This window comes from Odocoileus virginianus, chromosome 32, assembly GCF_023699985.2.
Source record: "Odocoileus virginianus isolate 20LAN1187 ecotype Illinois chromosome 32, Ovbor_1.2, whole genome shotgun sequence".
Lineage (NCBI taxonomy): Eukaryota > Metazoa > Chordata > Mammalia > Artiodactyla > Cervidae > Odocoileus > Odocoileus virginianus.
In genome coordinates, this window is record NC_069705.1 from 17,225,481 (window position 1) to 17,238,340 (window position 12,860).

Here is a 12,860-nt window from a genome sequence, read left to right on the forward strand (position 1 = left end):
GTCCATTCCCATACAGGTCATTACAGAGTTCTGAATAGTTACCTGTGCTGTACCATAGGTTCCTATTAGTTCGTCCTATAATTTTATATATAGTATGCATATGTGAAATTAACAAAACATTGTAAATCAACTATAATCTAATATAAGATATACTTTAAAAATTAAAAAAAATTAATTAAAAACCAGGGGCGGGCGAGGAAGTTAGGGAACACAAAGAAAATGTTCAATAAAGATTCATAAATAACTATTATAGAAATAACTATTTCCAGTATGGAGAAAAGACAGTAATGATGATCCATCTTCACACCTGAATTTCATCTCTCAAGAACCTATGATGAACTTGTTTCCTTAAGTTAACACTCAGTCCTGCATGGTATGCTCCACAGGCCAACTTCAGTTTTTTAAGTTCAGCTGTAACTTGTTCTGTCATTTTTCTGGAAGGACAATAGATGATAGTTGGACCTTCAAATTCCCAAGCAGAACTAAAGAAAAAGAAGAGCAAAAGGACAAATATATATATATATATATATGTTTGAGTTTTACGTGATTTACTTTCCCCTTCATTTTAAATTTTTAATTTAATTTCAAGTTTAAATTTTAATTTACATTTTCCTTTCAGTAAAAAACTGAAAGGAGAATGCATATAAAAAACAATGATTTATTTTTTTTAAAAATGATATATTTAAGAAAAATCTAAAACAATTTGGACATTCAGATGTGGAAATAAATTATGTTAAACAAAAACACCACTGACTTCAGTTTTTTATTCAAATTAAAACGAGAGACAAGTTTATTTATTGAAGCAGAAGCCTTGCTAAAAACCAACAAACTAATGGAAATACAATTACCATCCTTTTGGAAATGCAGAACACTAGTTTAACAATTACTCTTCATTTATACAAGAAATGTAATATTTACAAAGAATAAATTTTCACATTATTCTTATCTCTCTTATGATTGTAAAATTGAATTTCTATATGTTTACCAAAAAAACAAGAACTTTCATGTAATAATAGTTTACATAGTTCAAAGAAGCATTTACTGGTAATCTTAAGGCTATGTTATAGAAAATAACATGTTAGAAAGCCTGTTTTAGAAACCTGCACTTATTAAAAGTTAAATGATGATTTCATAGAATATTTAATTCTTCAATATATTCATTTACATAAATACATTCATTTATGCTGACCCAACAAATATAAAAAAGAACGTACCACTTAGATTTGATCATACACATTCATGCTATGAAAGTGAATCAAATATTTAAAAAGTAAATGTATAAAAACCTTTAAGAAGGACTATGGTAAAAATCATTGAAAACTTAGAAAAATAATGAACTAATTTTACTCTAAGAGTCTTACTAAATAATCTACTCAAAGTAATTTTTGAGAGTAACCAAATGGGCTTCCATATCAAAATGTCATAGTAGATAACTCTGTGGAGTGAAAAAAAATGCAAATTATCTTTTTAATGGACAAGAATCTCTTTTAAAAAAATATTTTTCAAAGAAGGAAAAACTGGGCACCAAAACATGAATACTGTAACATCTTAAAACATTAAGGCCTAATTTAAGAAAACACAATATACAGAAAGATAACAAAGATACAAAAAGGAGGAAAATTGCAGACAAAATGGACATACTACAAAACCATTTCTGTGGCAAGCTAACAACAAGAACAACTGAGAGCACATATTTACATAGTCTAAAACAAAGAACAGAGGCCTATAAAGCTAAATACAAAAATATCAACAGTGAAAACTGAGGAATGGTATCGGAAAAATCTAAGTACTCTTCAGTTTACATGCATCCGTACTGTTCAAAATGATACTAACAATATGGATCACTTTTTACATTAAAAAAAAAGTAGAAAATATAAAAATTTGAATGTATGGAGCATAAAAAATCAAAGCAGTGAACATTCCTATTGACTACCGCAGAAATGACTAGAACATTGATGACAAACATTGGTCTTTGTCTTCTTTGCCAAAAGAATTCATAAGAGACCAGCAGACAGAGCATTTATTGGAGGCAAAGCACGTGTAGAAGAAAATAAAGCAAACTCATAGAGTGAGCTGCACCCAGAAGGGGTTGCTTAGATTGCTTATATGAGGGCACTCTTCTGGGTTATGTCTGGCCAGTCATCTTGCTTATTCCCATATTTGGCCTGTCTCAGGGTTCTTTCTTGGTCAGCTCAAAGGTTTCTGGGAGGTTGGCAGGACATACTATGGGCTGGCATCTCTTCCTTTTTTCTCCCCTCCCCTGGAGTTGCATCATCCAGAAATCCTTAGAGGACAACTGAGGACATTCTCTGCACACGTCGGGATGAGAAAACCCCTTAACCACAAGAGGAAATTGTGGTCTCAGGGCCCAGTGCTCCTGATGGCGTCTTCTCTCAAAGTGTCAACAGGAGACTTTGCAGCAGCTCAGCCTGGGGCCCGTCTACTGCCTAGCTCACATCCCCTCTCAGATTCCTGGACCCCAGGGAATTTTTATTGGGAGGATGCAGGGCAAAGGTCCACCTTCTGTAGCTTCTTCAGGCTGGCATCGGGCTCGTGGACCCTACCTAACTGGGGCCACAGAACCCTCATCCTGCCTGGCTGTGGAGCCCCAGGGAGACCGCTGTTGGTCCAGAAAAATCTGGCTTAGGGAGTGGCTAGAATCCCTGCATCACCATCATCTTGACACGGAACTGCTGCCACCTTGAAGAAATGAACTTAACATACCAGATGCACGGCTTTTGTCAACTGGGAGGCCTCAGAGCAGGAGCTGTGATGGATCTTCCTGGCCCAGGGGTCAAGCCTGCATCTCTTACGTCTCCTACATTAGCAGGTGGGTTCCTTACTACTAGCACCACCTAGGAAGCCCAAGGTATAGAGATGTCTTTTGCCTTTGGAGTATCTAGGCCTAATACAGCTTATTTTTTATCTGGAGATAGCTGTCTACTTCCAAGATTTATAATGTATCCCATATATTTAACTTGTTGCTTTGAGATCTGCACCTTTTTCTGGGAGATCCTATAACCTCAAGTCCCAAGGAAATTAAGAATTTCAATGGTGTTCTGATCTGAGGCCTCCATGGCGGGGCTATATATTAATATATCTACATACTGTAGAACAGGCCCTTCTTTTAGGCATATTTCCCTTAGTTCCTTTCCTAGGGCCTGAGCGAGCAAGTGTGGGCTCTCAAAACCCCTAAGGCAAGACTGTCCAGGTATAACTGTTGCATCTGACCCAAGTGGGAATTGGTCCACTCAAAGGCAAACAGATACTGTGATGAGAGATGAACTGGAATGCAAAAGAAGGCATCCTTGAGGTTGATCATGGTAAACCATTTAGCATCCTGAGGGAGCTGGACTAAGATGTTGTAAGGATTAATCATAAGGGGATATATAGGAACCACTGTATCATTTACTGCTTGGAGGCCATCCGCCATCCTATATTCCTCATTTGGCCTAACAACCAGCAGATAGGGGTAGGAGACTGACAGGGCACCAAGAGGTCTTACGAATTTATCTACGAGGGGTTGTATAACTCATTTTTTGCTTAGAAACTTATGGGGTATTGTCTCTTGTTAGAGTAGGCAGCTTCTGGATTAAAGCTAATATTTACAGGTTGGGCATTCATGGCCCTCCCAGGGACTCCTCTGTCCCAAACTGCAGGGTTTACTGCTTATAGGCAAGAGTCATGGCTTAACAACAAAAAAAAAAAAGGGCAGGGGGTGCTGCTCAGGACCTTCTAACCATAATATGGTTAGGGAACTCAGAGGAGAACTCGGAAGGTCTCTCCCCATTAGTGGAGTAGGACACTCAGTGACAACCAAAAGTGGGCATGTCAGCCCACTTCAGTTCAGTTCAGTTGCTCAGGCGTGTCCAACTCTTTGCAACCTCATGACTGCAGCATGCCAGGCTTCCCTGTCCATCACCAACTCCTGGAGCTTACTCAAACTCATGTCCATCAAGTCGGTGATGCCATCCAACCATCTCATCCTCTGTTGTCCTCTTCTTCTCCTGCCTTCAATCTTTCCCAGCATCAGGATCTTTTCTAATGAATTAGCTCTTCACATCAGGTAGCCAAAGTATTGGAGCTTCAGCGTAAGCATCAGTCCTTCCAATGAATATTCAGGACTGATTTCCTTTAGGATGGACTGATTGGATCTCCTTGATCAATCCAAGGGACTCTCAAGAGTCTTCTCCAACACCACAGTTCAAAAGCATCAATTCTTTGATGATCAGCCTTCTTTATGGTCCAGCTCTCATATCCATACATGACTATTGAAAAAGCCATAGCTTTGACTATACAGACCTTTGATGGCAAAGTAATGTCTCTGCTTTTTAATATGCTGTCTAGGTTATTCATAGCTTTTCTTCCAAAGAGCAAGTGACCTGATTTCATGACTGCAGTCACCATCTGCAGTGATTTTTGGAGCCCAAGAAAATAAAGTCTCTCACTGTTTCCATTGTTTCCCCATCTATTTCCCATGAAGTGATGGGACCAGATGCCATGATCTTCATTTTTTGAATGCTGAGTTTTAAGCCACCTTTTTCACTCTCCTCTTTCACTTTCATCAAGAGGCTCTTTAGTTCCTCTTCACTTTCTGCCATAAGGGTTGTGTCATCTGTGTATCTGAGGTTATAGATATTTCTCCCAGAAATCTTGATTCCAGCTTGTGCTTCATCCAGTCTGGCATTTCACATGATCTACTCTGCATATAAGTTAAATAAGCAGGGTGACAATATATAGCCTTGACATATACCTTTTCCTATTTGGAACCAGTCCATTGTTTCATGTCCAGTTCTAACTGTTGCTTCTTGACCTGCATAGAGATTTCTCATGAGGCAGGTCAGATGGTCTGGTATTCCCATCTCTTGAAGAATTTTCCAGTTTGTTGTGATCCACACAGTCAAAGGCTTTGGCATAGTCTTTAAAGCAGAAGTACATGTTTTCCTGGAACTCTCCTGCTTTTTCTATGATCCAACAGATGTTGGCAATTTGATCTCTGGTTTCTCTGCCTTTTCTAAATCCAGTTTGAACATCTAGAAGTTCTCTGTTCACATTTAGTTGAAGCCTCGCTTGGAAAATTTTGAGCATCACTTTGCTACCATGTGAGATGATGAGACCAAACACTGTTCAAACTGGCAAGAGTGATTCCAGTGAAGTAACAGGTGTGAGGCTTTTCACTGACACCTGTCACTGTGCAGCTTTTAGAGGAAAAAGGTGCAGAGTAAGAAGTCAGGCCAGAGTCAGTGGCTTCTGTATCAAGTAAAAAATCAACCTTCTTTCTGCCACATCAGAGATGACCCGGGGCTCCTTGATGGAGATAGACATCTCAGGGCAGGCATGGGGGAAGCTACTGGCACACCTCAGGAGCCCAGCATGGTCATCTCAGAAGCAAGAGTGCCTCTTCCTTTTCAGGACCAAGAACAGTCCCATCTCCAATGATTAGTCTGTCTTCAGACTGGGCATGGCCTGGGAGGCTCCTTCTGGCATTCACGGGCCCAGTGGTGAGTTGATTTGCCTTGAAGCCTTCCCCCTTGCTGGTCTTACCCCTGGACTCATGGTTGACACCTGCTGTCCCCTCTCGGTTGCCCTGAAGTTGCAAAGCGTGTCTGACGGCAACTGTTATCAGCTGAGCTTTGGCTATGGCCTGCCTCAATTCACGCCAGACTTCTGGCCTTCTCCTCAGCTTGATTTTTTACCCCAAAAGCCGCCTCTAGAAGGTGGGGCATCAGGGTTTGTGGCCCTGATTGTAACATTTGAAGTTTTCGCCTAAAGTCATAGGGGTGAGCTGAATGATAAAATGTAATCCCAATAGGGACTGACCCTCAGGAGTGGAGGTGTCTATGTTAGTAAACGTTCTAAAAGCCTCCCCAGGTTGTCCCTAAGAGAAAGCTGGATTTTCTTCTTTCTCTTGGGTCACGTCCTTGACCCTTTCACAGCTGACTGGTTTTCTAATGCACTCCTCATTCCTTCCAATAGGCGCTGAAGCATGCGGTTCCTGGCCCTCACTCCCACCAGGAAGTTATCATCCGCAGTGGGATTCTGCATCCCACCCACATCACAGATGCTGGGCTGGGCCCCGGCAAGCTGCTTAGTGTGCCCCGAGGCTGCCGGCCAAACCCTCTGCTTCTCCTCACAGGTACAGCAGGTAGTGGGTATTAGTTGGACATCCTTCCAGGCTAAATCAAATGCCAGGGTTAGGGCCTGAAATCCTTCAGTAAACCTACTAGGGTCTTCAGAAAACTGGCCCAGTCTTTGCACCCCGCTGAATCAGTTAAAGAGAAGGGTGTGTGCACTCTGACTGTGCTTTCGCCATTTGCCACTTTACTGGGAGGACACTTTCTCCCTGATCCTGGGTGACTGGAAGTCCCACCTAAGAGATACCTCAGTGATGAGATTAGCTTTTTCATCCTGGGGTCACTTCAGTTCAGTTCAGTCGTGTCTGACTCTTTGTGACCCCCACGGACCAAAGCATGCCAGGCCTCCCTTTCCATCACCAAATCTTGGAGTTTACCCAACTCGTGTCCATTGAGTCGGTGATGCCATCCAACCATCTCATCCTCTGTCATCCCCTTCTCCTCCTGCCTTCAATCTTTCCCAGCATCAGCGTCTTTTCAAATGAGTCAGTTCTTCGCATCAGGCAGCCAAAGTACCGGAGTTTCAGCTTCAACATCACTCCTTCCGATGAACACTGAGGACTGATCTTCTTTAGGATGGACTGGTTGGATCTCCTTGCAGTCCAAGGGACTCTCAAGAGTCTTCTCTAACACCACAGTTCAAAAGCATCAATTCTTCAGTGCTCAGCTTTCTTTATAGTCCAACTCTCACATCCATACATGACTACTGGAAAAACCATAGCCATGACTAGATGGAACTTTGTTGGCAAAGTGTGGTACCAGTGTGTTTAGAGGTGAATAGGGAAGCAAGGTTTGGGATTTGCCAAGGGGATCTGGAGAATTAGGGGTACTTGTAGGAATAGGAGAGGCTCGGTTTCCCCACTGAGAGTGGGGGGAGTTAAAAGAGGACTGTCTAGAATGCTGGGAGAATTCTCTGGTTCCCCAGGCCTCTGAGCTGCACAGGGCGGGACTCCAGTAAAGGGACACAGGGAACCTCAGTCCATTGCTCCAACCTGCGGCAAGAATGATCCAACTGCAAGATGGGATGATAATTTACAGACCCATTTTGGGGCCAACTTTCTCCATCACCCAAATTATATAAAAGCCAGGGAGTATTACCAAAAAAAGATTCAGGTATGGCACATGGAATCAACCAGCCCCAAAAGGCTGTTATTATTAACAGAAGCAAAGCTTGTGTGGAAGAGCATATGGGTGAACTCGCAGAGTTAGCTGCACCCAATAGGGGTGGCATGGATCACTTATATGGGGGCAGTCTTCTGGGCTATCTCTGGCCAATCATCTTGCTTGTGCCTATAACTGGCCTGACTCAGGGTCCTTCCTGGTGAATGTGCACGATTCTCAGCCAAGATGCATTCCAGTGCAAAGGTTTCAAGGAGGTTTTCAGGACACGTTACAGGCTGTCACCTCCTCCATCCCTCGACCTCTCCCCTAGAGTTGTGTCATATGGAATTCCTTAGGGGACAACTGAGGACCTTCTCTGCACATTGTGTCAGGCTGAGAAATCCCCTTAACCATAAGATTGTTTCAGGCTGAGAAATCCCCTTAACCATAAGAATGAGGAAACTGTGGTCACTGTCTCAGGGCCCAGTGCTCCTTCTGGCATCTTATCTCAAAGTGTCAGTGGGAGACTGGCTGCAGCTGCTCAGCCTGGGGCCTGTCTCCTACCTCACTGTTACAAGAGGATTCGTTATTTCGCCAGAAAGTTTACTAAAGACTATTATTTCCTCATAACAACTTTCTGAGAGGGGAAAAAAAATTATCCTCATTTAATCAAGTTAGATAGGTGAGACAGGCTTATTTAAATTAAACACATCATGCATATAGAAATGGAGAAGGCAATGGCACCCCACTCCAGTACTCTTGCCTGGAAAATCCCATGGTCGGAGGAGCCTGGTAGGCTGCAGTCCATGGGGTCGCGAAAAGTCGGACACGACTGAGCGACTTCACTTTCACTTTTCACTTTCATGCACAGGAGAAGGAAATGGCAACCCACTCCAGTGTTCTTGCCTGGAGAATCCCAGGGATGGGGGAGCCTGGTGGGCTGCTGTCTATGGGGTCGCACAGAGTCAGACACAACTGAAGCAACTTAGCAGCAGCAGCATGTAGAAAACAAATAAGGTAAGACTTTAAGAAACATGATGGCTCAATGAAGAGAAAAAATGTGAATACAGTTAAACAAACAGAATTAAATGAAAGAAAGAAAATGAAGATAACAGGTAATATTTTGAAGTCTTAACTTACCCTCCATCACGGTGCTCATTAAGAGGAAAATTTTTTCTTTTTTTGTTTCTGGCCAAGTCACATGGCATGTGGGGCCTTAGTTACCCAACCAGAGATCAAACTCATGCTGCCTATAGCAGAAGCATAGAGCCCTAACCACTGGACTGCCAGGGAATTTCCAAGAGGTAAACTTCTATTTGCCCAAGTTCTACAGAGAGCATTCTGACTCTTCAAGGTTCCCGGCTACCACAACTCTTCTTAGAGGATGCAAAACAGGTGCAAAATCATTTCGGATTTGCTTTTAGAAAAACCACTGTCACAGTCAGTATCAAAATCTTTGGATGGTCTTAGGAAAGAGGGAGCCACAAGAAAAGGAACACCAAGACTCAGGGGATATGATCTCAGGTGATAAACCTGAAAACTGTATACAGATGCACCAGGGAGTCCTGAGGAGCAAGGAGATCTGCTAGGAGAGACTATAATAGTCTGAGCTAAAAAGTAATGCAAACCACAATTAATAGAATTAATATGAACAACAGTGAGAAGAAATCATTTATGTAAGATGTGATAAAAGGACAATATAATCGCAGTGTCACAGAGTCGGGGAGAAAAAAAGGCAAGCACAGTTTCAAAAAGGATAGGGTTATTAGGGAGAAATACCATAGAGCTTAAGAATGCTATGGACTGAAAAGGATCAAATATTAGGAATGTAAATAAGGATCTGATTGTGGAGACTCTAACATAAAATAAAAAGCCTTCTCCAAGAGAACATTTTACCTTTAGGACAGAAAGGAAGTGTAGTACAATGTACATTCACTTCGGAGAGATTCCCTAGAGCAGCCAAACTACACTAGAACACTCAAAATACATTCATTACATGTGTGCTTTAACCTGAACACAGCACAGTCAAGCCAACAGTGAATTCTACATTTAAATTCACCCTAAGAGACCTTAAGAGTTACTTTAGGGTTTCCTAACCTAGGATCAATCTTCTTTTTATTACTTTCTGAGAAGGAAAATACTAACAGTGTTCTTCAAATTCTATTTTCCTAGATTTGCTTTGTTTGTATGGATAGGACAAACAAGTGTTTTCATTTACTCTAACTTTACATTTCATAATGCAAAAATTATGTTTTTCACTGAGAAGATAGATCAGAGAAGCTTAGCATACATAAAATGCCTCCAAACAAAATAAATAGGAAGAAGTGCTAGCGACAGTTTCTATAACAGTAAAATGAAAATACTATGTAGCTTACAGAACAGTTATAAAAATCAAACTAGATCATTTACATGACGCACCTAGGATATTACTTGATACATAATATGGGCTCAAAAAGTACTTAAATTCCTTAAAACTCAAGTTAGTCATTTAACTAGTGAACTAGGAAGAATTCAGATAAAAGACTCATTTGCTTTTTTTGTGTATTTGTCAGTTATTAAGAGTGTAGTGAAAGTCACTCAGTCGTGTCCAACTAACTCTTTGCAACCCCATGGACTATAAAGTCCATGGAATTCTCCAGGCCAGAATACTGGAATGGGTAGCCTTTCCCTTCTCCAGGGGATCTTCCCAACCCAGGGATCAAACCCAGGTCTCCAACCCAGGTCTCCTGCATTGCAAGCGGATTCTATACCAGCTGAGCCACCAGGGAAGCCCATTAAGAGTGTATGTCCTCTTCAAATACAGTATGGAGCATGAAAACGTAAGAAAAATTAGTTTCTCCCTTCCTCAGTCACTGATTACATAACATCACACTTGAACCTAAGCTAAGCAGAATTTCAAATATATTAAATATACATTCCAAAGAGATAAGTTTTAAAAATAAAATTCATTTTTTATAAAGAACAAACTAGTTTCCAAAATTGATCAACCATGAAATTCTCACCTTGACTTACAGACGAGAAACTGCTTCAGATCCTGCAGGATGCTTCCTGTTTTTCGTCCAACTTCTAAATACAAGTTTGGTCGATCAAAACCAGTACAGGTTATCTGAGGATCCTTCAGTTTTAAGCAACGTACAATGTCTTCTCGGATTGAAGAACCTGCTGTAGCGGTCAATGCAACAATTGGAACCTGAAATAAGTAAAAGTGATTTTTCAACAAAGGAGAGAGGTCGTTAATTCCCAACATTTCTACTGCCTTCTTAGAAGGACACTGGAAGACAATTATAGGAAGAACAGAGAACAGTGATAAAAATGAAACTTTAAAATTATTTTTTCAAAGAAGAAGAAAAACACTTTCTTCTTACTTCTCAGCCTTCTAAGAAATCATTCAAACACTAAACTCATAAGATTTCTAAATGCAATTTCTATCTTATGTTAAATCCACTTATTAGCTATCTACCTCTCCATTTATTATTTATACATTTACAACAGTGCTGGGACAAATGAGGGGTAAGTTATGTCTTATCTTTGATAATCTGTAATTCACAAATTATAAACCCTGCACTCAGTGAAAATTTAGCCATGCAAAGCCCAACCAAGGCTTTTTTTTTATTCCTATGTTAAATACATTGGTATATGGCTTTTCAGATCTAAAATAACAGCTCTCAATGACCTGGATGACCTCTCAACAGTTTTAAAGGGCTAATTGTGGCATACAATATATAAGGAAAATACAGAAAATAAGACATCTATTATTAACTGATTCCTTGAACAACCAAGTCATGTTCTATTTTCAGTACAGTAGACTTGTAGATTTAATTTTTCATCACTATTATCATTGGGAGTATTAATCAACTATGCAGTCATTTCATAATCAGAAAAATTGTTCCTATATAATTAGCTGCTTGATATCCAAGATTACAACTTTCTGAATACTTTTTGGCTTATTATAAAATATGGTAAATAATATGCTCATAACACAGCTCTTCAGATGTAATACATCTACCCTGCAAATCAGTTGAAGCAATTACTGTACATAAGTGAAAATTTAAGTGCAATTTGTAAAAAAGCAATTACAGAATTTGAAAAAAGATACAATTTATTAAAACTGTAAACTACTTTTATAATCAATATAGCTTTACTGAATTGAAACCTATCTCAAAGTTCATGCAAAGAAAAATCAATTAAGTCTGGGAGCAGTTTTTAAATGGAAAAAAATGATACCAAAATCAATGTGACCAGTTAACTGACATTTTGATATTCTCTATCCCTCAATTCTGTGAAATTATTAAAAAATACCCCAAATCAACTTAATTGATTTTTGGCTTACAATCAGACTCTTCTCTGAATTTAGAGAGCATCTGCCTAATAACATATAGAAACAGGCAAATTTATAAAGAAACTAGTTTCTCTAATCAAGGCTTAATATATATGTATTTACCTGCTATATATCTTTATAGCAAATAAAAATATTTGTATCAAAAATATGGCTAGAGAATAAGGTAAGTTTAAACATGGAATTTCCCAGGACATGAATATTCTCACCTTACCACAATGAAGCATTTCCATCAATTTAACTGTTATTCAAACAATTTATAAATGGACTAAAAAAATGTTTGATATTTAACTGCATATACAGATAAAGACAGACATTTTCAGGATAGAGACTATAAGAAAAGAGGGTCTGGTTTGTTTCTATGCAGTATCATCTAAGAGGAGACAAGCAATGCTTTTGTGAAAAAAAGGAAATAAGCATGAATCCTGACACATTTTGAAGAAGTTAGTAGAAAAATCAGGCAAAAGAGCAGCACAGTAGTAGAAAAATCTGACTCAGAAACAGTTGCCTAAGTTCAAAGCCAGCTTTCACCACTAATGAGATGTGAGATTTTGAGCTGCTTATTTTAGATACATTGGCTGCACCGTACAACTTGCAGAATCTGAGCTCCCCAACCAAGGATTGAACCCATGCCCTCTGAAGTGGAAGTGCGGAGTCTTAACCATTGAATCGCCAGGGAATTCCCAGGAGCTATTTACTTCATATTCTGAACTTTGGTTTCCTCATCTATGAGATGGCTATAATAACAGCAACAACCTCAGAAAGTCACTGTGAAGAGCAAACGGGATAAAAGGTTAATATGCCGAATATAACGGCACAGTACACAGAAAGCACACAAGAAGTGTCAGCTATTACTCATGTTATCATGGCAACATCTGAAAAGACTTCCACACAAGAACTCCAGAGACACGGCCACTACTCCCAGATTTGCCACTCACTTTGGCAAGGGCTAACTTCTGTTGGCCTCGGCTTTTTCATCAGAATATGAGATGGACAGGGCTACTGGACGTTAACTTCTCTTCTAACTTAAAAATTCCCACTTTGCTACAAAAAAACTCCTTATTCTAGCGACCAGCTAACAGGGAAAATCACTATAAATGATTCGCTCCTTTGCCAACATCCTAGAAAGTCACAGTTAAGAATGCTGCTTCCGTAACTTAGAAAACACAGTAAAGTAATGGAATACATTAAATTTAAAGGAACAATATTTACATTCACTTCAGAAATGAACAGAATATTTTTGCTTAGAAACTCTGGTGCTTTATGATATTTAAAAGAAGTAAACTAGG

The 12,860-nt window shown here is 39.8% G+C and overlaps 1 protein-coding gene across 8 annotated transcripts in view; it reads right to left on the reverse strand.

The window, feature by feature from the left end:
- Positions 1 to 12,860, reverse strand: part of WRN (WRN RecQ like helicase) — a 116,671-nt gene that overhangs the window by 44,501 nt on the left and 59,310 nt on the right. For all 8 annotated transcript variants that reach the window (XM_070459932.1, XM_070459928.1, XM_070459927.1 and 5 more), the window contains 2 exons: positions 10,238 to 10,425; positions 308 to 482 (listed from right to left, as the gene is read on the reverse strand). In XM_070459932.1, the coding sequence (XP_070316033.1) occupies positions 308 to 482; positions 10,238 to 10,425 (363 nt within the window). The remainder of the gene's footprint in view (positions 1 to 307; positions 483 to 10,237; positions 10,426 to 12,860) is intronic.